Source organism: Physcomitrium patens, chromosome 8 (genome assembly GCF_059467195.1).
Source record: "Physcomitrium patens ecotype Gransden chromosome 8, ASM5946719v1, whole genome shotgun sequence".
NCBI lineage: Eukaryota > Viridiplantae > Streptophyta > Bryopsida > Funariales > Funariaceae > Physcomitrium > Physcomitrium patens.
Window position 1 is genome coordinate 12,524,564 of NC_143417.1, and position 24,727 is coordinate 12,549,290.

General features: G+C 36.9%; 3 protein-coding genes across 6 annotated transcripts; 1 reads left to right on the forward strand and 2 right to left on the reverse strand.

Annotated features, from left to right (window-relative positions):
- The first annotated feature begins 751 nt into the window (after window positions 1-751).
- Window positions 752-2,514, forward strand: LOC112285985 (serine acetyltransferase 5). Its single transcript, XM_024527427.3, has one exon. The coding sequence runs from the start codon at window positions 1,110-1,112 to the stop codon at window positions 2,427-2,429; it is 1,320 nt and encodes a 439-aa protein (XP_024383195.1). The 5' UTR covers window positions 752-1,109; the 3' UTR covers window positions 2,430-2,514.
- A 4,107-nt stretch (window positions 2,515-6,621) lies between these two features.
- On the reverse strand, window positions 6,622-13,656 carry LOC112285983 (cytokinin dehydrogenase 4). Of its 3 annotated transcripts, none has more exons than XM_024527425.3 (7): window positions 10,966-13,656; window positions 10,420-10,801; window positions 8,847-9,126; window positions 8,537-8,664; window positions 8,050-8,319; window positions 7,631-7,893; window positions 6,622-7,530 (listed from the first exon to the last, which is right to left on the reverse strand). In XM_024527425.3, exons 2-7 carry the CDS (start codon window positions 10,720-10,722, stop codon window positions 7,209-7,211), a joined length of 1,566 nt encoding a protein of 521 aa, XP_024383193.1. In that variant the 5' UTR covers window positions 10,723-10,801; window positions 10,966-13,656; the 3' UTR covers window positions 6,622-7,208. The 3 variants fall into 3 exon arrangements, with proteins under 3 accessions (XP_024383193.1, XP_090108731.1, XP_024383192.1); XM_090252605.1 differs by lacking the exon at window positions 10,966-13,656 and adding an exon at window positions 9,697-9,793 and having other exon boundaries at window positions 10,420-10,555; XM_024527424.3 differs by having other exon boundaries at window positions 10,420-13,656.
- A 3,452-nt stretch (window positions 13,657-17,108) lies between these two features.
- LOC112285432 (uncharacterized) lies at window positions 17,109-20,134 on the reverse strand. 2 transcript variants are annotated; one of them, XM_024526263.3, is made up of 6 exons: window positions 19,424-20,134; window positions 18,865-18,985; window positions 18,598-18,759; window positions 18,370-18,416; window positions 17,821-17,998; window positions 17,109-17,573 (listed from the first exon to the last, which is right to left on the reverse strand). In XM_024526263.3, exons 1-6 carry the CDS (start codon window positions 19,616-19,618, stop codon window positions 17,440-17,442), a joined length of 837 nt encoding a protein of 278 aa, XP_024382031.1. In that variant the 5' UTR covers window positions 19,619-20,134; the 3' UTR covers window positions 17,109-17,439. The 2 variants fall into 2 exon arrangements, with proteins under 2 accessions (XP_024382031.1, XP_024382030.1); XM_024526262.3 differs by having other exon boundaries at window positions 17,750-17,998; window positions 19,424-20,102.
- Between the last annotated feature and the right edge of the window lie 4,593 nt (window positions 20,135-24,727).

Sequence of the window (24,727 nt, forward strand, 5' to 3'; positions counted from 1 at the left end):
ATTAAGTTTTTTTTTTTGATAAAACTACCACTGTTATTATTTAGAGAACTCTTTTTCTAAGTATGTTGTGCCACCTTTCATAATAATTAGGAGGGGGGGGGGTGTGTGTGATGTTCAGCTAACACGTCCTACGATAGAAAACACCAAACATAACCAAACATAACCACAAATGAGAAAATGGATGAACAGATGAACGGATTTAACCCGACAGAAGAAGAAGCAATGAAGCAAGCAAGCCATCAAGCAAGTGTGAACCCCACGTAACGCATTTCCCTACCTGCTCCAGAAGTTTCCCTTCTCCCCGACACCAGCATTCATCCACACTAACTGACATGTATCATTCATCCAAACCACCGCCACAAGACAAAAAAAATAGCCGCCTCGAATGAAAAGTGTGACGCCATCCACATCTACGAAGTTCAGGTCCAGTCTGAGTTGAGGAAGGCTCCCGCGCAAATCCAAGTGACCTTAATAAATATATACAGATAAAACAAATAAACTCAAATGGGGACCTCGCCTGCTGCAGACGTGGCATGAGTTGAATGGAGAAAATCAGTGGGGAAGGGGAATCTGACACAGTGTGAAAAGGGGGCAGAGAAGAAGAAATAGGAACGGAAGCCGGGAAGGAAAGGGAAGGGAAGGAAGGGGAGAGACAGCGGAGGAGGGGGGAAGGTGTCAACGAAGCTCACGAACGATGGACCTGAACGAGAACGAGAGACTGATCGAGACTTATATGAATCGAGACCTGCTGCTGCTGGTGCTGCTTCTGCTTCTGCTGCGATCCCACTCTTCAATTCCCCTTCTTCTATTTCTTCTTCTTACGTAATGGACGTCGTAGCACTGCGGAATAGAAACAGAATCTTACGGTGTAGTTCGATATAGAACTTGAGCTCTGGAGGTTTTGTAACGGAAGAGTTCGGAGCTGCGTGAATCCTCTCTTACTTGTGTGTGTGGTAGTGAAGTAAACGCGACACTTTTTATAAGAGGTTTCGGCAATTGTTCGGGTGATTGTTGTGGTAGGTTTTGTGTAGTTCTGAGCTGTAGAGATAGTTTGGATTGTAGAATTCGGGAGTTTTAGGTGGTTGGAGATTTTGAGAAGCAGGTGTTTGATGATGGCGGTAGGAGGAACGCCTGTTTTGCCAAGAGCTGGCATCGTGGCGATGGTGTCCGGCTCGGTGTCGAGCTCGGTGGTGAGGATGGACGGGAGCGGTGTTGCGAAACCGCGGTTCTGTGAGAGCGGTTGTGCGAAATGTGCGCCGGTGTCGCTGGCACTCCGATCGGACGGGTCGTCTTCTTGCCAGCGGTCAGAATGCTCGTCGTCTTCTTTGTCTGCGTGTGGCAGTGCAATGTTTTCAAACTTCGTGGCACGGGTTGGGGGAAGGAAGAGCCGAGGCGGTGTTGCCAAGGGTTTGGAGGCCAATGTCGCGATTTTGATGGGGGAGAGAGGCTCCGGCAACAATTGGACTAGGGACTCACAGGTGCTCGATAGTTTGCGGAATGTCATACACCAATTGGAGAGTCAGAATTCGGCTCTGTCACAACTTCGAGGGCCGAGTGCCCCTGCTGCGGATGATGTGGACCTGAATGGTTTCGATGAGCTTCCGTCTCGAGGTCAAGAAGATCTGCTTTGGTTGAGAATGATAGAGGAAGCGCGCTGGGACTCCAACAAAGAACCAGCTCTAGCCAGCTACTTATATTCGACGATACTATCTCACAGGACCCTGGAGAGATCGCTCGCATTCCATTTGGGAAACAAGCTTTCCAGTAGCACGCTATTAAGCACGCAGCTTTTTAACCTTCTGCATGACACCTTTATGGAGGATGCCGACATACGACGCGCCATCCGCGACGATATAGAAGCTGTGAAGGAGCGTGACCCCGCTTGTGTGTCATACATCCATTGTTTGCTGAACTTCAAAGGATTCTTGTCATGCCAAGCTCAAAGAGTAGCTCACAGACTTTGGAATCAAGGGCGGCACTCCCTGGCTCTCGCTATTCAGAGCAGAGTTTCAGAGGTTTTTCAGGTTGACATTCATCCTGCAGCCAGAATTGGCTCAGGCGTTCTTTTCGACCATGCCACAGGACTGGTTGTAGGCGAAACAGCTGTTATAGGGAATAATGTTTCTATTTTGCACCATGTTACGCTTGGAGGAACCGGGGCTGTAGGAGGTGATCGGCATCCGAAAATCGGTGATGGCGTTCTGATAGGAGCTGGGGCAACCATACTAGGCAATATCTCTATTGGAGCTGGGGCAAAAATTGGAGCTGGTTCGATTGTGCTTATCGATGTGCCCCCACACACTACAGCTGTAGGGAACCCTGCTCGCTTGATCGGAGGTAAACAAAAGCCTGCCAAGTTGAGCGAAACTCCAGGTGAAACCATGGATCACACGTTCATCATGAAGGATTGGTCTGATTATGTAATATAGATTTAGTGCAACCTCAAATTTTAGCGAAAACTTTTGTAGCTTTGTATAGTAGGAAGCATTGAAAAATAAGTCTTCTTTGACCCAATTCAGGAGCCATAATTGCCAATCCCAATACAATTGAATGCATTGCATGTGGTCACAAGTTGGCCAGTGGAACAAATCATGGGTTGAATAGCACGAATTGCTTAATCTGAACCCTTGGAGTGAATTCAATAGGAAAGATTGTTGGGAGGAAATGAAGTGTCAGCCACACTACCTCTCGACCAAGTTTGGTTGAAATGAAACTATCCAAAATGAAAGACAAATCATGTCTTCTGCAAAGGCGTTACGGCGAAAACGTGCATTCAGCGCAGCGCAGAGAACAACATAAAACTAATGTACGTTCCTGCCATTTCTCAAAACTTGTTCACCAAACTGTATTCCAATATGGAGGAGTGAAAAAAATCACATGGAAGATACAATGTCTGGGAGTTACTACGACGGAAACGTGTGTTTGGTAGAGACAACATAACTGCAATGACTATTTTTGTGGTGAGGACTATATTAAAAATTCTCAAGGCGTGAAGGGGACAGGTTGAATTGGGATTAGCAGTTGGGAAAGCAGCTCTGCAGAAGGGAGCAGTTGTACGAGAAGACAAACAAAATCCCTGGACAAGATGACTTCACCCTCAACCTTTTCTCTTTCACTTGACACGAGGAGAGTGTTACAATAGCAAAGTGAAGAACTTCATGGTAGGACTTCACGGTTAATAATCAATCCAGAGTAAGCTACACGCTTCCTGCACAGCCCTTGGCAGATGCTTGGTGATGCACTGAAGCCAGGTTGTCTTGAGCTGAGTTTACTAATCAAAGCAATAGCCATATGTCCGTTTTTAGTTATTTATTTATTTATTTTGATATGAACGGAGAAAATCCGTTGCCTTAGTTGTAATTGTAGACAACCCCAAAGCAGGTTATTGTCTTAATGACCAGTTTTTAGTTCAGATTAAGTAGCAAAAGATGTACATACTTACCTCGCTGGGAGCATTATTGTTTGGGCAAGTCATGTAAGAGAGCTCTCATGTAGGTTTCCCTAGGTGGACAAAAACCCCAACTCTTGTGTGATGCTGTCCAACATGAATTTGCCTAACGAACATTAAAGTTAGCAACATGGGTCTAATAAAAGTTCTTCAAGTTACAATCTATTAAGCAAAAATTAGAATTGCCTCAGCTTTTGGACTCCTTTCAAGTCTCATGTTCAGCAGTTGCTGAAAAAATGCCACAAGTGAATATGATCATTGTTGGTTTTGGAAACTTGAAAAACAAAGTTAGTAAACGTAATTTCTGTAACACAATTTTGTTCAATATTTATATTTCAACAAAGCTGTATCAAATTTATTTTGTAGAAATATACTATGAGTATATTTTTAAAATTCCTATATTATTTATAGAGATTTTTTTGTGTATATGTATGTATCTTGTTTTTTAAATTTTTATTGTTCTTTTTCTTTTCCTACTTAATTTTTATTACAACAATTTAATAGATTAGAATTTAGTCTTGTTGTTTGTAGAACTTTACAACTACCTATTTTGATATAATTTTTTTATAGTATGTTAATACGTTATTTTTAAAACTGAGATATTTTTCTACATTTTATTGTAATATTTATTTATTTCCTTGTATTTAAATATTGTAAACATAAAGAACAAGTAGTGTTAACTAAATAATATAAATATTTTAAACTTTGGTTCTATTAATATTGTATTCATTTATTTTTTAATACATAATTGACTTCCATGGTATTTATTTCTGTAATTCTAAGTAATGTTCATAATTTGTAGAGGTTGCACAATTTTTATCTTATTTTTGTGGATTATCTCTATTCCTAAATTTTATAAAATGTTTTTTTTTTTCTTTCAAAAAATATGTTGATAAAAAAAATAAAGTGTCTTCTTGTATCTTATTTTTCTATATACTGATAGCTATTTGTTACGTAGCTTATTTACATCAAATAAGCCATTGTTGCTTTACATTTCTTCAAATTTGTTTCATAACAAAAGAAATTTTGTAAGAAAAAAAATATTTGTAAAATTATAAGTTGTATTTTAATTTTTAATATAAGCAATTAATTTTCTTTTTATTTCTATTTATTCAAGATTAGGTTAAAATTTAGTTCTTCTACCGAAATAAAAAAATAATTTATCAGTTCTAAGGTTTTCACTTACTTTTTACTAATAAAAAGAGTCATACTATTCTAAATTTTTGGTTTCATATACAGATAAATTTCCTATACAAAAAGGCTTAGCATTGGTTTTAGTGATTGCTTCTATATTCCAATTTAATATGTTTTATCAGAAATATGTATTTTATAAAATCTGCATGTATTGATTTTAATATTAGCACATTGGTATCACTGCTAAGTACCATGAGTTCATTACATAGCTACAAAACCACCATCAGATTTGTATCCAAAATAGACTTATATATCTATATCTAATCTTTAAGTTTGGTAATCAGAAACCAATATTAAATATGTTAAACCATAAAATTAGAAGAAATTATATATATATATATATATATATATATATATTTTAAAAAATATTAATTTATATATTTTTTGAATTCGACCTTTGCAAAATGAGGAGGATAATTCATTCTATAAAACATATGTTTTAGATACATTGCATTCTACTCTTGTAAAGTATTGCTAGTTTGGTTGGAATAATTTGGAATTCAACTCGTGTTCAATATTTGTTGCACCAAAGTTATTTTTTATCATTCCATATAAAATATTTATAGAAGTTGATTTTATGGATTCTAACCTATGATATGCTAGAATTTTTCAATGCAATTTCTAACTATGAAAAGGAGAAAAAGAAACCATGCAAAGTTAGAAAACCTTTTATTTAATTTTAATTTTTTGAATTAACCATCACTGTAGAAATTATTTTATTTTAGAATATCTAGCTTGGAGTCATTTCAAGATTTATCAAATTAAGAAATATATTAAGAAATCTGTAGGATTAATTATTACATTTCTTAAATTTCATTAAAATTGAATATATTATACCGAACTACCTTAATTTGTATTATATTTTAGCAAATTTTCTAAAGAAACTTTGTTATACGGAAGTTGATCTTTTGTATTGCCTCAATAAATTATGTAAAAATAACAAGAAGATAGTGAGTAGATTAAAAAGAAAATTGAAAATGGTTAAAAAATTAACTCTTTCAAAACATATAGCATAAATATTAAAGTTTAATATACGAGTTAAAAAATCTAATTAAAATCTTTAGAAAGAATGTTTTTTTTTTTTGTATTCAACCATCATCAAAACAATTGTATCCTTTATAATTTTAGTTCTGCTTTGTTTTCAGGATAGTTTCATCAAAACATAGTAATAAACCTTTAACACCTTATTTTATCATGACAACTTATTTAAAAACTTATGGAGTAAAAAATGAAAAAAAAGGTTAAAATTTAATACTAAAGTCCAATAAAAGTTAATTTGAAATAGATTTCTTAAATACTAAACTGTTAAAATAAAGAAATTCTTCTTTTAAATCCCAAATCGAAGTTGATTTTTATTTGCATCAAGTATTTTGTTCATTTAAAAAGAAAAATAACTTCACATAATTCAATGTTTTGAAAAATCCTTCAAAATTGCAAGATATTGTAGAATAAATTTTCAAGTTGATTAGTTCATCTCTTTTGCTATTTGTAACAAAAATAAGGAGTCAATCTAGTCAAAGTAGTGTCTTAACAAGAATTATCTTTCACTCAACTATCAAATAAATATTAAAATCTAGAATACCAATTAATCAAAATTCAAAATTAATAAATGAGCCAAAACATGAAACAGATTATGAAAACCCAAAGAAACTTTACTGAAAGTATCTTATTAAAAATTGCAAAAAAAATCAAAAATCAAAAACAAAAAAATACAAAAAAGAAAAAAAAAAGAAAAAGAGAAAACACTTTTTAATGTGATTACTAACTAACAGTACACTTTTAAAATTCTAATTTATTCCACACTAAAAAATAGATTTACTCAAGCAAAGTACTACCATCACCATCTGAAAAAAGAAAAAGAAAAAAAGAAAAACAAAAAACAAAAAGTTCTTAATTTAAATAATATGACATATTAATACTTTGAGTGACAGCAATTACACGTTGATAAATGATCCAACACCAACAACCACAAGTTCATGTACCTGTATCATACAACATCCAAACAGGATGCAGACTGTCGTTGGAGGATACATGCCATTCTCACAATTCATTATATCACGGCATAATTCTGAAGAACCGTATTAGTGATCTGGCCCCACTTTTATTTTTTTGTCTCCTTCGGGTTATTCAAGCTGATTATCTAAGCCCCTCTGCAGCATTCAGTATACAACTGTGCTTACAGCTTGCTATTGCTGTTGTTGTTGTGAGAAAGTAGCAAGAATTAGACTCTAAAAGCATGACTTCCTTCCTCTGACGACAACATTGTAGACAAGGGGATGCTGATCCAAACGGATCTTTTTTCCAGAAGACCCCATCGAAATCGCATGAAATGTTTTGAATCTGTGCTTTGAGGTGCTAGTCAGGTTTTCGAAGTTGTGGTTTTTTAATCTCCAGTCCAGAAGTTGGTGAATGTATCATCATCCCCTTCTGAAGTCTTCATCAACATCACAACAGGTTGCTTATTTGAAACCTGGCTTTGGAACCCAACTGGCAGCTGGGTTGAGTTTAGATTAGAATAACTCTACAGGATTCATGAAGTTTTTTAGCAATGACTGAAACAAGATGGTCAGAGTGAGCGAGACTCGGTAGACTTCGAAAAAATGTTCTGACCAGGGGCGAGGATGAAATCTGGATCATACTTTTGTTTCCTCCGAGTGAATGATCCCCACTTTTTGCCGAAATGGAGCTTCCAACTTTCTGTGTCTTCGTACTCGGGAAGGTACTTCTTGCATCCCAGTTTCGCACTGTGGCAAACTTGCATGATTTTGTCGTTGTCAGCGATTAGATTGCCGAGAAGGGCTCCTGACGATGGCAGTGAGATGCGAAGGAAGCCGACCAGGTAAAAAATGCTCTCGTCTGGTATGACTGCTGATGATCGTGAGTCCCACCTGTCGGTACCGACAAGTCAAGCGGCGAGAGGTGAATGGGTGGAAATGGCTACAATAACCTACTTGACGAAAGCAGATCGTTGAGGTCAACGGAGATTACCAGTTTCTGTTGAGCGGGTAGATCAGGATTGGACCACTGAAATCGTCCTTGATCATTTGCTTGAAAATGAGAGCATCGAACAATCCAATAGACGATCGTGGCACGAATAAATTTAGCCATGGATGTGGCACATTCCAGAGTCCCTGAGAATCTAAACTGATTTCGACCTCGTGAAGCCTGTTGAGGAATTTCTCATATGGGACGTCGATGGTGAAGATGAGGGTTGGGATGAAGCTCAGCGGAGCCACCATCCTCTCCACCGTCTGGAACAGATCCATGCAACCTTCCGTTACAAAATACCAAATGATGAAGTATACTCACTCAGTGTAAATTTTTCTAGTTTGGTGCATTCCTCCCTTGAAGCTGACATCACAATCAACTTATGCAAACTCTATGGGAGTTAACGGTGAAATTTGAACCTTATTCAAGGTGTCCATGTGGTTCGGGCTGAACTTCTTGACAAGCTCAATACAATATAGAACAGAGCCACCTTCTTCAGGAATAATGCTAGGATCGATTTTCTTTGCATCGAAGGGTACGGAATTCCAGCCGTGACTAGAATCCTTATTCTTCAAGACAACAAAACCTTCAATGTAGTCAAACGCTGATTCTGGAGCCTGGGTAACGAGCATTTCTTGATCTCTTGTGAACGTCGCAAAGTCGGTGTACATTGCTCGAATCCACCTTACCTGCAGAAGACAATTATTAATAACTGGTATCTACCTGGCCTAGAAACATAATACGGCTTCATTGACATCAAATAAAAACGTGTCCTTCGTATGATCAGATAGCCAACTTATGAGCCAGCTATTATTGAGCTTCTGATTAACAACGACAAGATTGTTGCAGAATTCCAACGCAGAATTACGTGTTAGTAACTATATCTCTCATACATGTGCAATCTACCTTCTCATGAGCAGGCTCAAGAATTATGCGTGCGCTCGTTATAATACCAAATTGGCCCAAACCGCCAAGGACGCCATGAAACAAATCGGATTTCTTCGTCGGAGAGCACTTAACTAACTGACTCGTTCCTGTAATACGAAAGGATTTCTTATCAGCATGATCCAATCTCAGCCCACACGAAACTTCAACTATTGAACAGTACCATAAAATGTAACTTTCGGGTGCGTTACAAAACAGACAAGCTCTTTGAACCGAATGTGAACAAGGAGCGAAAGATGCACATGGAGCAAGATGACGGCAGCGTTTTGACCTGTGACGACGTCGAGCTGCAATACATTGCTGATTTCAGGTCCGAACAGAAACGATTGGCCACCGACACCAGCATTTGAGAGAGTACCACCAATGCTCAAGTACAGATAGTCAGTCCAGGATCTGGGCGCTAATCCTTCCCTCAACGTAGCCTTCAAGATATCGATCCACAACTCCCCACCGGCCGCATCCACGAAAGGATGCCGAAATCCAGGCTCTCCATTCGGAGCAACCTTGATGCCCTTCAAAGTCGACATCTCTATGACTACCCCTCTTAGCGCCTGATCAGAAACCAATTGCGCAAAAATTAAGGCCAGATGCACATTATGTGATAGAATCGATTCCTTTGTCACAGGATCTTAAATGTTCCTAATCTTACGAGGATGTCTAGAGATTACTCCTCTGTTCTAGTCAGTGTGCTCTATCCTGATAACTACCGATTCTATTGCTTTAAATCTCTGACAAACATTCAAAGAAACCGCATCCGAATGAGTATGGGGTAGATCAAATCAAAGCAACAGAAAGCATAATGGATACGATCAAGAAGTCTACAAGATATTTCCAAGGGAGCCAAAACAGGTGAGTGATGGTTCTGTCAGACTGGCAACAAATCTAGGTTGTAAAGGGGCGGCCTGTACGAGAGATTTCGGAGTTGAGAAGGAATCACATAATTCCCTCAAATCTCACATCATGGGTACATTCAAATTCAATGAAATACCTGCAGCAATACCAGCTCGCAGAATACTTGCACAAGAATTCTGCAAAAGCGAGACCTATAGGTCCCATTCACGGGTCGTCGCAGAGGCTAGACGCTTAATCCGACTGGAATTATTTCTCTAATACTCACGTACCTTCCTTTTCTCGGCGTGGAATGTGGTGAACCCTGAGTGGACCTGTGGGATGTGACCTGGTTTGTGCCAGTAATAAGGCCACGATCTGTTCATGACTCTGTCACAACCCCTCTGCAATGGTCAGGACTCAGGGATGCTAAGCAGAGCCCATAATTTATCTCGAATGCCCGACTCTCTAGACAATATATATGTATATATATATACACATATCTATATATATATATATATATGTTCGATTTTGAAATTAGGGACGCCTCTGGTTCTATGGATATGCCATGAAATCAAAGCCGAGTCTACTAAACCCTTCATAAAACCGTACCCAGTGGTCATTCATACTCGGCCAGACCATGGGAACTAAGCTCGCTTTATATTTAATTTCTTGTCGGTCACAAGTTATGTAGCGCTTCTTTTTACTGAAGCTCAACACACGTAGGGGTAGATATGGGAATCTAGCCGCGCTAGGCTAGAAGTGTGAAATTCAGACATATCAATAGGTCTCTTCAGTTGGTTAACAACCAGGGCAAATCACCCAGAAGTACAGTTGAACTCAGAAGTGCGGATAAACGAAGAAATTTTAGGGAGAAAATAGCATGACTCTGTTGATCTCAGCAAGCCTTCGTGAACACTGATCATATCTCTTCTAACTCAAATTCATGGTGATCAATCTTAACAAGGTAATCTTTGATTTTGCAGTGGCAGTAACCAGAGAAGAGGATCGTGTACCTGAGCTTGTCCGTGCACCGAATGACCACTGCCCTTCGCAGCAAGCGTGAGACCCGAACCCTTAGAGCTTTGCACAGCGCGGACTGCCAACTCAACGTCGCGAACTGACTTTGGGTACAGAATAGCTCCAGGTAACGAGTATCGAATGCGGCCGAAGTCGGATGCAGCAGACGAAGTGTTAGAGAATGTGAGAGAACCGTCTAGACGCAAGGACGAGAGGAGAGCGTGGTCTCTGAAGGAAAGACTAGACCCCTGTTCATGGATCGTCGACAAGGGAGAAAGCTCGTCGCCATGTTCTCCCATGCGACCCCTAACGAGAAGCAAACACACCAAGAGGGTCAAAGACGCGATGCTCCACGCCAGTCTGGTACAGCTTCCAGGACTGCAGACATAAATCATGTTGCTCAGAGATGAGCCGTAACGAGGATATAGCCGAACTGTCTTTCTCCTTCGACTTTGTATAAAATGAACTTTACTAGCCAATGCAAACGGAGTTGTTCTATTGTAGTCCTCAGCAGTGTTCAAAAAGATCAGTTTTTCCTGAACCTGGATCAGCTCCTGGGTGAATTGCTTGTCTGGCAATAGAACCATGGTGACCATCTATTACTTGTGTTGTCCAAAGAAAAAGGTCGCGTCTTGCTTGCTGATGAGAAACGCAGAACAAAGGACCTTGTTACAAACTTCCTTGAATGCTTCCCGAAGCCTCCTCCTTCAACAAGCCAACCTCAGGTGAATCTATAAATCACGGTGGTTAAGAGAGCTCAAGACACTAGAATACCTCTTGCCATTCAACCAGCTCTGGAAGATTTACTCTGGACAACTCTCCTTATGTGGTGGTATACGTCAATTGAATGATGCCTCAGCACTCTATACTTTCAGGATCTCTGCAACGCTGACAACTTTAGATGTCATCAATTACATTCCTCGGATCATCTGTCATATTCTGATTCGGAGATCCTGAACTATGACATACCACCAGTGTTGTTCCACACTCGTTTTGCTTGGTTTTTGGACTCAGACCCTGTCAAGCATCGCAAGTTGGATCGTTGACATGACTAGCTACACTATCCAGTGTACAGAAACGACTAATTCCTGTTTTGAACCATTACCCGAGCAACCACGACAGAGAAAGATGCAGGTTCGGATAATTTGACGCCTAGGCCATGCACTGATATGATCCACCGAATAATAATTAGACAGTTACACCTGAATAACTGCCCTGACTGACTAGCGCAACGACAATAATTAAAACAATCTGTGCAATTTGCATCTTCTGGCGCAACGATTTTGGCATTGCATGCAGAGAGTACTACGGCTGGTCCTTGCCAAACTGCCCTCCCGCACGTTAGCAGTGTCAAGTCGCTTTAGTGAAGTCGAAAACCATATATACCGACCTTGAAATACTTGCACACGTTAAATGACAGCAACTGCGAACTCTACCACAGCCTCTTCTTTGCTGGAATCTCAAAACATTGTTTTGCATTGAAGCACTAAATTTGCAACCGTAAAAATGACCTCTTTCCTCTCCGACGAGTCCTTTTCCATTGAAATCTACACAACCCAGTCTTCACCCAGCACTCTATTACCGGCCTACCACCAAGTCGCAATGGAATTACACTTTCTTGGATACTTGATCAGTTCCATCCGTACTCGAAAGCACTTCCTTATGTACAAAGCCAAAACATTCTTACACCATTCAACGTCGCGAATGTTAACTTCGGTTGGTGTTAAGAACTTCCAACCTCGATCCATCTCGAAGACTGCACTATCGTAGAAAATGGAGCTGCAATTAATGCGGGTCAGTGCTGCAGGCTGTGCTTGAAAAACAATCCCAGTGAAATCTGGTCGCTTTTAAGAAAGGAGGACGGTACATACTGCTCATCAAACAGCAAGGGAGAGAAACTCGGATTCTACAGTGGTAGTCTCTTTTAGATTCCAACGAGCTGCCTTGATCTGAGCCTGCACCAATCCGGGCTGCTAGTAACTTTATGGGGCTGCCCAGAGGGTATTATAACGCCATGGCAGAGTAAGATTTCAACAATTGGTGTTCGGTACACCGGACTGAGTTAGCACCTTGCCCCTATAGAACCTCTGGTGATTCTGAAGCAGAGCATGTTGCTCTCCTCCTCTGCAGGATTCCCCTGGAATCTGAGCCCACCCTTGAAGATTGTAGGTTCTAACCTCAACTTCACGGTTTCATATGCAGAGAAACTGTTAGGGTATTCAGACCCATTTGATGAACTTGGGTCCAATTCAGTCCCATACAAATACTATTTGCATGTCAAATCTCTTTGCTGCAACGGTAAATCACCATTTTTCCAGGTCCTTGCTTTATAGATGTTCCCCTGTCTTTTTTTAAGAAGCTGTAAGTTTTTTCATAGCCTTTGCAAGGGGCAAGTCCTGCAGCTCTGCAACCACAAGCCATAGAGAAGCATTTCTGAATTTGTCGAGACCGTTAGGTAACTAAAGGTGGAAATTGCTTTTTTTCCCCTCGGCTGTGTAAATATGATGGGCATCGGTGAACTTTAATCAGGAATTGACTTATTACTTGAATGCCCTGGGTCACTACAGTAGGAGCCGTCAACTGTTTGCGATAACGTAGTAGCAGGGCATGGTGTCATGGCGCAAAAGGCCTGCGCAGAAGGTGACTGGTTACCAGTCATCAGCCTTCTCATAGATTTAGATACAATTCTGAACTGCGGCTGGGGTTGACAGACGGTGAAATCTGCAACATTCACGATTCGAATGTTCTGCAGACCTATTCCAAGTTACAAGATGGGAAAAGGCAATCACTTAACATTCACTCGAATCTGTTGATTTGCCCTCGCATACGTGCTTGGGTGGTCATGTGCATCTTTTATGAGCTCAGGTTCCAATATCTCTATTCATCTATGTCTCTCCGATGAGCTCTAACTTCAATGATCCAGTTAATGCTTGAAAATTTGATAGAGCAAGTAAATGTTGTATGGCACAATCCAAGTGTTTGAGGAGGATCTGCTCGACATTCTAGGAATATATTTCTAATATACGGTTATCAGAGTTGACGCTGGCTAAAAACTACTATAAAATAAGGGCCGTCCCACTAAAGGCTGACAGACCAATAGACTCTGGGCGGGACAAGGAGCAGAGCAGAAATCCGAGATTATATGCGCTCTCAAACCTTGACAGAATGACATTACAGCACATTTCAAAAGATTGAGTATTCAATTGAACTTCACAACAAATTAGGCTGTCAACTGGAATACTTGTCACAGATGAGGTTCTCGATGCGAGTGATCGGAACGTGACTCCGGGGTCGATCGAGGCAGAATCCTGCACTAGCATGACAGCAATAAGAGTGAGTAGACCACACACCTAGGGTCAAGCGCTTGTTCACACAATGAAGTACTGACCCAGAGGCAGCTACAGCAGCATCAAATATGAGATGAAACGTGGTTTTAGGTTAGAACTTGCATTTTAGACGAGCTAGAAACAAGAATTAGGAGGTCAGAAAGAGGACTCCAGTCGGATCAGCAGAAGCTAGGAATCGACCAAAGCAACCGGAGCCAGTGATTAGGGAGCTACTACAGCACAGAAACAGTTAAGGTAACCAATAAAAGGCATCATCGCTAGAGAAGGGGAGGACCTCCAGGTTGAGGAAAGAGGGAAGATCAACGTAGTTAGATTAGTCCGATCAGAGCAAGTAAAATGTGGTGAAGTAGCTCCACCAACTTGCTGAAACCGATCCAGGTCTACGCCCCTACGAAGCAGCAGAAAGAGCGGATCTTGGCGGATGATACTCAAGCCACAGGGATTGCACAGTCCTTGCACAATCCAACCAGTATCAGACCCTTCCAGTGATCCGAAACAGTTTTCGGACGGTGGTTTTGGGGATCCTCCAAGTTCCAGAACATGGGGTGGTGGTTCTCAGGATTGTGCAGTTGCAGCGTTTTGACACATGCAACTGAGGTCACCGAGGTGTGCCACTTGAGCCCAGGTTAAGTTCCAGAATCAGTTACTGATTTACTTAATTCTGTTGCAGTGTACATGTACATGTATATACATATACATATTTTTTATTTTAGATATATATATATATATATATATATATATATTTGTCTATCTATCTAGTATATAAACGAAATTGCTAAAGTCACTCTCTACAAGGTGTTGTGGTTGCTTGCTTCTTGATTTCTTTTGGGATTGCACTTCATAATTCCTTTTGAAACACTCTGAAGAAGGTTGGTTGGTGTAGCAACTTGCATTTGGATAGACGAAGCATTAGAAGTGAGGATTTAGAGTGCATGCACAAGTAAAGAGCAACAAGGGAGAGCAGTACTAGACACAAGTGAAGAGCAGCTAGAGAGAGCTTGAGTTGGTGCAATTGGAGAGCAGATGGGAAGAGTTGGAATAGACACAATTAGAGAGTAGCAGGGGAAAGCACTTGGAGAACAAGATTTGAGGGGAAAGTGGGAGTGCACCCACATGGAGTGTGGTTTTAATAATTTGGAGGTGTCACTCTATTAACTCCCAATAATTTATTTCATGTATGTATATATATATATATATATATATATATATTTTGACCACAAATTAGATAAATCAATACTAGTCATAATAATTTGAAGCTCATTCTATGAAAATAATTTTATCAACTTGTGGTGTTGAATTTTTGTTTTAAAAAAACATACTTTATATTTTATTAAATAAACCAAATACAAAATCTTAAAAGTTGCTTTTTTAGTTAATTTTCAACAACGAATATATCAATCTATCTATCTATCTATAGTTATGATATGTTCATCTTAGATTGTTAGATAAAAACATATATTTTTTACTTGAATAAATTTTAAATTCAATATCAAGAAATAATTAAATTTTGGAATAAAAATCTAAAAATTACATGATGAAAATTTGAATAAACTTATTTCACATATAATTACAAAAAATTTGAAGCTATAGAAATATAATAAATAGAATCAAGATAAAAAATGAAATAAATCAAAAAAATATAATATATACATATATAGTGTTTAAATTTTATTTCTAAATATATATATATATATATATATATATATATATATGTATTTCTTATCACTAGGTATTAAACCGTGTTTTACAATTAATTGTTAATGCTAGATAATTAGGTTTATCTAAACAAATAATAAAATAACTACAACTTAGGGAGGTTTGGATTTTTTTACCTTTGTTTTGAAATTTATCTCAAATCTTCTATGTTAAACTAGTCATTTTATTCATTTATAGCTTATTTTTGAGGATTCTTTTTTCTTTTTCCTTTTTTTGAAATTAAAATATATTCTTATTTATCTCTTTACAAATAAAATTAATTGCAAATAGAAAAGAGATAAACTAGTTTTTTTAAGACTTAGACATATTTTTATATCATGTGGATTAAAATATTAATTTTAAAAATGAATAAATAAAGTGAAAATATTAAAAATTGATTGTGTATAAAATATTCTAAAAATCACTACTTGAAGGAGAAATCTATAAGAAATATAGCACAAATATAATATATATATATATATTTATATGTAAAATTAATTTTTAGAATATTATTTTAATATACGAATTCATACTTATCTAATTACATAAAACCACACATTAATTATAATAATATTTTCTATTACTTTGACTATTTTTATAATCTAATTATATGGTTTAGTAGCCACTATGATTTTAACTGTCACTTCTCTAAGCTAGCACAAAATCTAGTTACTATTAATTACAAGTAATTAAATTTTACACAAGATTATAAAATTGATTAAGTTAAAATCCTAGTTATTATTTTAAACTTTGATTTTTTAATCTATAAGTAAATGAAGACTTTGAACTATAATATCTTTATTAGAATAAATTTTAATTACTTTTGTAAAAATAATTACAAGCACATGTGCAATTAGATTATCTATTACATATATCTTATATATCTTTTTTCACCTTCATTTTTCATTCAAAGAAAGTGATAATTTACATGAATGTATTTTATACAAAAAACCAAAAGTTCCTAAGAAGAATCTTAGTATTCCACCAAAAGATCCTAAGAAGAAAAGTTGGGAATTTCTTGGTCAAACTGCACATTATCACAGTGTCTCCACCCCTACAACTGTCATCTGACAAGGGATCTTTTCTCTTCGAGCTACATTCATAAATGTTCGCCACTTCTACGACTGTAACAAACTTTCCATTGCTGTGAAACCACGAGTGACCTTCACCTGCAGAGATCTTCCAAATCTCTTCAAGTCATAAATAAATTGCAGTTGTTCAAGAACCTCCTCAAATGGTATAAAGTTTGTTCGTTCACAATGGATAAATACGATTGGGACCTCCATCTGTAAATAATCCATGATTCATAATAAGTTTCTTATGCTTGCAAGGTTTTGAACAGAATGTTCTGCAATGAAACTTGGGTGGTCTTATATTTAAGTCTAAGCTTGAAACCGTGTGTTTCATTCATATATCTTGGATAAAATTCATTTTATAGAACCAATTAGATTCAATCAATTGAATCAGAGACAAAGAATGGCTTCAGTTTGGCTACCATCAAGATGTGATGATCAAACTTGCCATTGGTGTTTAGGATTATTGAGCACTCCAGAGACAAGTCCAGTGCAATATACAGGTTTGGATTTGACATTAAGTTCCTATTTCAATACACGGCAGCAGAAGTAGAGATAATGAGACTCATGTGAGATTTGTATCTTTCAAGTATCATTAGAACCTCATGCTAAACCAAAAGCAACAGAGGGTTGCATGTAAAAACAAAGGTATAAAAGTCTAAATTCTTTGCGTAACTGATATCGCAAGAAAAATAGTCAAACAATTTTGGTGAGCGAAGTGAGATGAGAACCGCATCGTAACTAAATCCAGAACAGTGATCGCAGGGACTCCAATTCTAACATCACACAAGGGGTATTTGAGTCGTCACCGTGCAGACAGCTCTTGCAAATTTAGAACACCTAAGAGCAAATTCATCTCCTCCGCTTGGAAGTGCCTAGTTTCCGATAATTATGTTAAATTCTACTCATCGTCATCATCCTCTGCGTCTTTTCTCCGCTTAGACCTTCTCATGATTGGGGCGGCACGTAATCGAGGAGGGGCGTGGATAGTCTTGGTTGCTGGTTTGACCTTAGACTCTGTTTGCGTGCTGGGACCTGAATCAATTTGAACAAGTATGATGTGATTGGTTGCAAATCAACTACCAGAAAAATGTGACCGCAAGTGCAAAGAAAGATGCATTTTTTCATCAAAGTAGAGCATCAGAGACAAAAATAAATCCAATATCTCTATTCAAAGTTTTGTCAAAAATTTCAGATGTTCCGGATCTCACCACCGAAGTCAATGATAAAGAACAGAAAGAGGAATTCGCACATTTAGTGGAAAGTGCTTCGAAAGCCGTACCGGTTGGCTGAATTCCCGGAGTGCTAAAATCCTCCAACACAGAGGCGATCATTGTGTTCTGAGTAGCTAGCGGCTGAGTCATTGTAGGATCATCAAAGGCCAACATCGGGCGGAAACGGCTTTTCTTCTTGTTGAAACTTAGGGCGTCAAGTCTCTCTTGAAGTACATCTGCCCTTGCCTGATCACCACAAACCCAGATGCTCAGACAAATCCAGCAATAGGAAAGATGATATACATTGCTTGCTATTGTTACGAGTACAACGCTGACGACTGAGCCAATTTTATCAAATCACTGAATATGATTCTAGAAAGAACACAACACACGAAAAAGCCAGAACATCTGAAGTCATATTGTAAATACGAACATCGGAAGCCATAAACCAGAAAACACAGAAAACACATATCTGCTCGCCAGCCATTGCACAAGTATTTCTTTCGCTCTCATAACCTTTCCCTAGTCATGCACATGCTACATTGATGACGCATACACAGCTAAGAAGATGGCGCCTCAACCAAATTCATACGTTAACACAGTGCTAGGAGTGAAACCTTCTCATGCAAGAAGGCTGTGGATAACTGGAGCGTACGTGCAGTCTCTGCGCAAAGCATACCCATCATGTAGAAGATTAACGCAGAGATGTCACAATACAAACCGCTCAAGCTTGAGCGTAACATGCTTTACTGCGGATGAACAGAACATCATTGAACTTGAATTAAATAATTTTCCAAAGTGACGATGAAGTCCTCACAGCCACAAAAATGCGTAAAAGAACTGACCTGAGGAAAGAGATGCAGCCTGTGAACGAAAGACGTTGAACATCTCCACTGAAATAGTCCCCATGGCGTCAGTTGCAGCTATTCCTTGCAATTTGGTCAGCTTTACACGAAATTTTGGAGTTCCCTTTGCTTTCTGTCCCACCAATTTAGCTGAAGTCGCACCTAATAGAAAACAGACCATTTGCTTGAGATTATTTCATTTAAAAATAATCCCAACACTATATTAAAATAATCTGTGCTGTCTGAAGAGCTTTCAAGGTTAAATACCTTCACTGGCTATCGCACTTAAAGATCCCTTGAGAAGAATCGTCACATTGTTGGATAAAAATACTGCCCTTACATAGGTGATAAAATCCTCCCACGACCCACCAATGCCAATATCGTCCTTCTGTTTGCCCCTAACCAACAACACTTACATCAGCACATCGAAGCAACTAACAGAAACATTCAGTGCAGAGTAATATGGGTTCACAGACTTCTTTAAATTATTGAGGTAATTGACGCGACGAACGCACCACCATTCTGATTAGAGTTGAAAGTGTTGAAGGAACAGGTTATTAGCACACAACAAGTGGTCGAACTTAAACAGCTTGAATTCCTAAGATTAGATGAAAACAATGTTGAGTTCTGTTCTAGAGCGAGTAAACAAGAGTTCTGCATAATGTTCGTTTGCATTTATCTTGCATTAACAACATCAGTCGCAAGACTAGCAGTAAGGAGATATCCTGGTAAATTTGATCAGACAAAATACCCACAACCCCATGGAATCACCGCAAAGTTCACACACTGATGAGATATGTACGAATTCGAGAAAGAGAAAATGTACCATGTCTTCCAAATACTCAGTGCTCATGTCAGAATACCACGTATTAGCATGGAAATCAGTGAGATGGATCAAAAGGTGATCGCTGTTTTTCGCACGCAGATAGAAGAGAAAAGGAAGAAGGTCATGAGAAGGTGAAGATTCCAGCCGCCCCTGAGCTTTGCCAAAGACTGGCTCAAAACCTCCAAATGCGGTCATGGCACTTAATTGTAAACGGAAAGCTCAGATGATTGAGCCAAACCGCACTGCAAAGAGTTCGCAAACAAATTGAAGTCTAAAGAAGAAATTGTCCTTGAGAGGCGATCTCTCTGTCTCTGCCTCCCTTTCTCTCTCTCGACATCCAAAAGCCCAAAACTCAAACACCCCAGAATCTATAATCTTCCCACTCACAGAGAAAAAAATTGCAGTAAAAACACACCAAGCTTCACATCTCGTCCGACAACACATCCCAGGGCACTGAGACCACTTGCCACTAAAATCACTACAAAAACCCACGCGCCAATTTCTAAATCACACCTTCAAATAAACCACTATTCCAACCACCTGCACCAAAACTCACGTCCATGCAAATTTTTTTTCTCCGACCGAATCAACCCAACTCAACAGTCGTCGTATGCACTCTAATACTCATGAATCTGATGAGTTCCTTTGTGCGATTGACCCAATGTCGCTTAAAAAAACAACACCCAGAGTCAGTGTCAACAAATGCTCACCAAGTTACCAAGCAAAGCTTGAAGAAGAAGACAAAGAAGAAAAAGCAACACCTGGATAGATGAATGAAGAAATTCATCCCATTTCTATTGGATGAACGTGGATGTGGGTTTCCGATTTTGTGTAGCTCACTTCTGCTCTGTTTTGTGTTTGTTTTAGTAAGTCATACTTGCCTGTGTCCCCTCTACTGGTTTGAGACTGGGTGTTCATTTTGAAGTTTCACTTTCTGGTTTATGGCTTTTTGGTTGAAGTTGGTCTTTGATAGCGCTTCGAATTTTACTTCTTTTTTTTGTGGTTTTTTATTTCATTTTGCTTTCTATCTTTTTCTTTTTCTTTTTTTGTCCTTTTCTTCGAAAGGGTGCAAATGTTTCCAGAGTGTGGAGTAAGGTGCAATGTTTTAGCATGCTCGTGAAGCGCTTCTTTAAATTTCGTTGCAATGGGAATGAAAAGATGCTTTATTTTTTGTTTGCTTTTTTTCTTTACTTTTCTTTTCATGTACTCAGAGTATAGTTCTTTTACTTCATCGGGCATAGTCTTTTGTCACCTGAGATACGTCTCTGTTTCCGTTTGGTATGTAGTAGTTTAGATCAAAATTATTTGAAAAAAATATATAATAATAATTAGAAATTAAAACTATTTTCAAGTATTCTACAGAAGGTTTGAAACTATAAAAATAAACAAATAAAAAAACAAAAAAAAAATCCAAATAGTTTGGATTTATTCAAAAGTTCATACAAAATGTTGTAGAAAATAATAAACCTTTATCATGTGATATGGCATTGGGTGCCAAACCTTGTCAAATGTATGCAGTTTAGTTTGGATAGTGGTTTTTCATCCATTGATAGTTTTTCTATTAATTAACTTTCTTCATATCAACTAGGGTTTGAATACTTAAGTGGAAAAAAACCCTTGACTTAACATTTTGGTCAAGTCATGTCTTGTGAGTGATTTTGAGAGAGAGAGAAAGAGCTTGTTGTAAGATTTTGCTTGGCTATGGTGATTTAGCTATTTTAGTAAAGCTTTAGGATTTTTTCTATCATCACACTTGCACTCTACGTTCTCCCTTTTTGATATGAAAGATAGCTTGACTTAATTTGGTGTAGATTTCTAATAGTTTACTTAACAAGAATCTCTTCTTTTCTTCAATTTGTAATATAGAAAATTAAAATGAAGTAGACCTTAAAAATAAAAAATAAATAAAAATCAATTTAGGTTTATTTTTGCTGTTAGATTATGGGTATTACTATGGTAGGCACTTGAACTATTGTATTGGAATACAATGCAATATAGAGTTACTATCCTAGGGAATTGCACTATTACAATACAATCAAGTCATTGCAGAGTCAATGAACTGGGTATTAGATTAGAGAGATATAGAGTCACATAAGATCACAAAGTCCTTGAGTTGCAGCACAAGATTGTACATTGCATGATTTGTTGCATATGAGGTAAACTATGCAGTGACAAATTATTATATAAGAGTTCATTAATGCTAAAGAAGAAGAGTTGCTGGAGCTCGTTGAGGATTGTCACAAAAAAGACGACAGATGAATCAATATTATAAATTGAGTATTAATACACAACACAATAAAAAAGAAGGGCAAGTGTGGCTTGTATTTGGAAATTTTTAATTTTTAATTTTATTTGTTGTTTACTAAGTTATATGCTATTTGCAATCCGAGGTAAGAGTGACACGTGATTGTATATACTCTAGTTACTATTAAAACTTACTTTGTATTCACAAATTGTTGGGCAAAAATCAAGTGAATTGAATTCAAAATCTTAGGATTTATGTAGTGATATTGCAAGCATGGTAATAGGCTCTTGCATAATCATAGCCATCTATAGTTAAGAAACCCTCAATTATAGAATTACAAAGTTATAGAACTATAATGACAAGATTCTATAGTCATATGACTAGTATGGTCATAGATCCATTGTATGATTATAGAATATTAATATATATATATATATATATATATATATAGTATTTAGAATTCTTAAATATCAAATTTAGAAGTTTACTATAAATGTATATAGAGTCCAAATTTGATTATTTTTTAGTATTTTATGGTATATACTAAGAATTAATATTATCAATTTTCTTCACCAAAATATTTAGATAATAACCACATCAAAGACTTTGGACCACGGATAAATACTAATGAAGCTTTTTAGCCTATTTTAGCATTAGATACCACTTGAAGGCTTTTTGGTCTAAAGAATGGACATATTTTATGACATGGAAGATGATCCTTGCAACATGGTGAAGGATAAATTCTCAAAAAGAATTGAGGACGTTTCTTTGTCAAATTAGAAACTCAAGTTTCAAACATAGATGAAGGATAAGCATTAAAGGTCTTCCACTTTCAATAAGTAGTATACCTTTGAGCTCTTATGACAACACTTGGAATATAAGGCACTCCAAATCTATGGAAAATGGAGTGAGGAATATTCATGTAAGTTACAAGAAATAAAGTATTATTAGGAAACATCCATAGAGCTTATTTCAGCTCTTAAGAAGTATGCTATGTCAAGCTTAATGCCTACAGTGAAGAAAGAAGATCCAATCAAAGGAGAAGTTGGTACATCTTTGGAAGATACTAAAAGAAAAGAAATAGCTACTTCTTTAGCTAATATTCTACTTACTTTGTCTTGCATGGCTCAAGCAATGAAAGTAGCTTTATTTGAAATTAAAGAGCCACCATCATTTGACCCTCTCCAAATATTTATTAAGCACTAAAAGCACAAGTATAGAAATTTTAGGCATTATCAAATGCAATGCATTCAAAACTTTTGTCCTAAAAAAAAAGATATTTTATGTAAATATATATACTTATTTGACTTGGTTTGTAGTAGAGTTATGAGATATATTTGTCAAGAGCTAACTTATTAAGATTTTTTTAACTAAGATTGACAAGAAAATCTTACATTTAGCTACACCAAGAATTATTGTCAACTATAACGGCAAGGCAAAATTGATACAAACATTTGTTGAAGTTGAGAAATGTAATAAGATACTTATTCAACATGATTCTACTAAAATAGTAGCTTAAATAATGGATGTGTCTGAGCCCAAGAAGCTTACAACTACCACAAGTAGTTTCATAGAAATTTAATTTGAAAGAACTATATATTATTGGAAATGTTGTGAATTTGGTTACACTAAGAATAATTTCAACTCTCCTAAGAAGAAAAAAGCCTTATACATAAAGAAGTCTAAGCCAAAATCTAAGTTGACTAAAATAGGACATAAATCTAAAAAGAAGTAATCAAAGAATATTTATTGTGGTAAGCTTGACCACAATGAAGATAATTGCTTCATATTACATTTACACAAATGACATAATTTGGATAAGAAAAAAAAATTAGAAACAAAAATTTCTAAACTAGAGAAGAGATTTAATAGTATGGCCTCATGAAGCCAAGTTATCAGATCTCATGTAACTTCTAAAGGTAGAAAAAAAATATTCTTCTTTGAAAAAATATATGTTTGGTGTAATAAGACAAAAAGTGGTTGTAATTGCCATATGTGCCTAAGTAGTAGCTAAAAATAAGGCTCTTTTATAAAAAATAAGGTATTAGAAACTTTGCCTAACCATCTAAGCAATTGTAGAAATTCTTATATTCATATACAATTGTATTTATTATTTTGCCTTGCAAATGTTGATCCTATGGCAAAGCCTTTTATTTCAACTTCAACACAAGATGAAGATACTAGTGTTGAAATCAAGATACATATCTTGACTTAGAATATATTAAATACACCTATATTTTCTAGTGTTAACTTGTTGGCTTCAAAATTTAATCAGTAGGAATCTTTCAATTGGCTTATAAAATGTTAGAAGGCAAAGTACCTATGTCATTATTATAGAAGTCTCAAGTCATTACAAAGCCTTCTATATATGAGGATTTAGCTAAATTATAAACAAAGCTTACAATGAAGCTATTTCCATATTTGATGAATATCTTTTAAAAGTAACAAATATAAATCCTTCAAATAAGGTATAATTGGCAACAAAGGTATTATTTTTATTTGATGTTGTGGCTAGATATATACAAAAATATCAAAATTCGTGCCTGAGAGTTGTACAATTAGTTAATGACAAAAATATGATTGTTGTTAGTCATACTTGTGGTAATACCACTCATGCTATACCTTTGCATATTATGCTGGATTCTAAGACTCAGTAAGTTATGATTGATAAGTAGCTTATTCAAGAATTATATTTGAATTCCATAGACTTAGAACCTTGTCTTTTTATCATTATCACTTTAATAAAGAAGCATGGAGTAAGCTACCTACTATATTATGTATTAGAGACATGAATCTCAAAAAAAAAATCTTCAATATACTCTTATTATTACTAAAAATAGCTAAAAAGTCACTTAAAGATGATTTAATATTGAATTAGAATGGCTATTGCCAAAAATAAAAAGACTAAAGACTAAAATGGTGTTCACAAGAGTAAAGAAGGCTTCACTCTTGCCTCAATATATACTCTTAATTAGGAGCTACGTTGTCGTATTAAGTGCTATCTACCTTGAGAAACACATCGGGTATCTAGTTGTGGAAGATAAAATAAGGTTTTACAA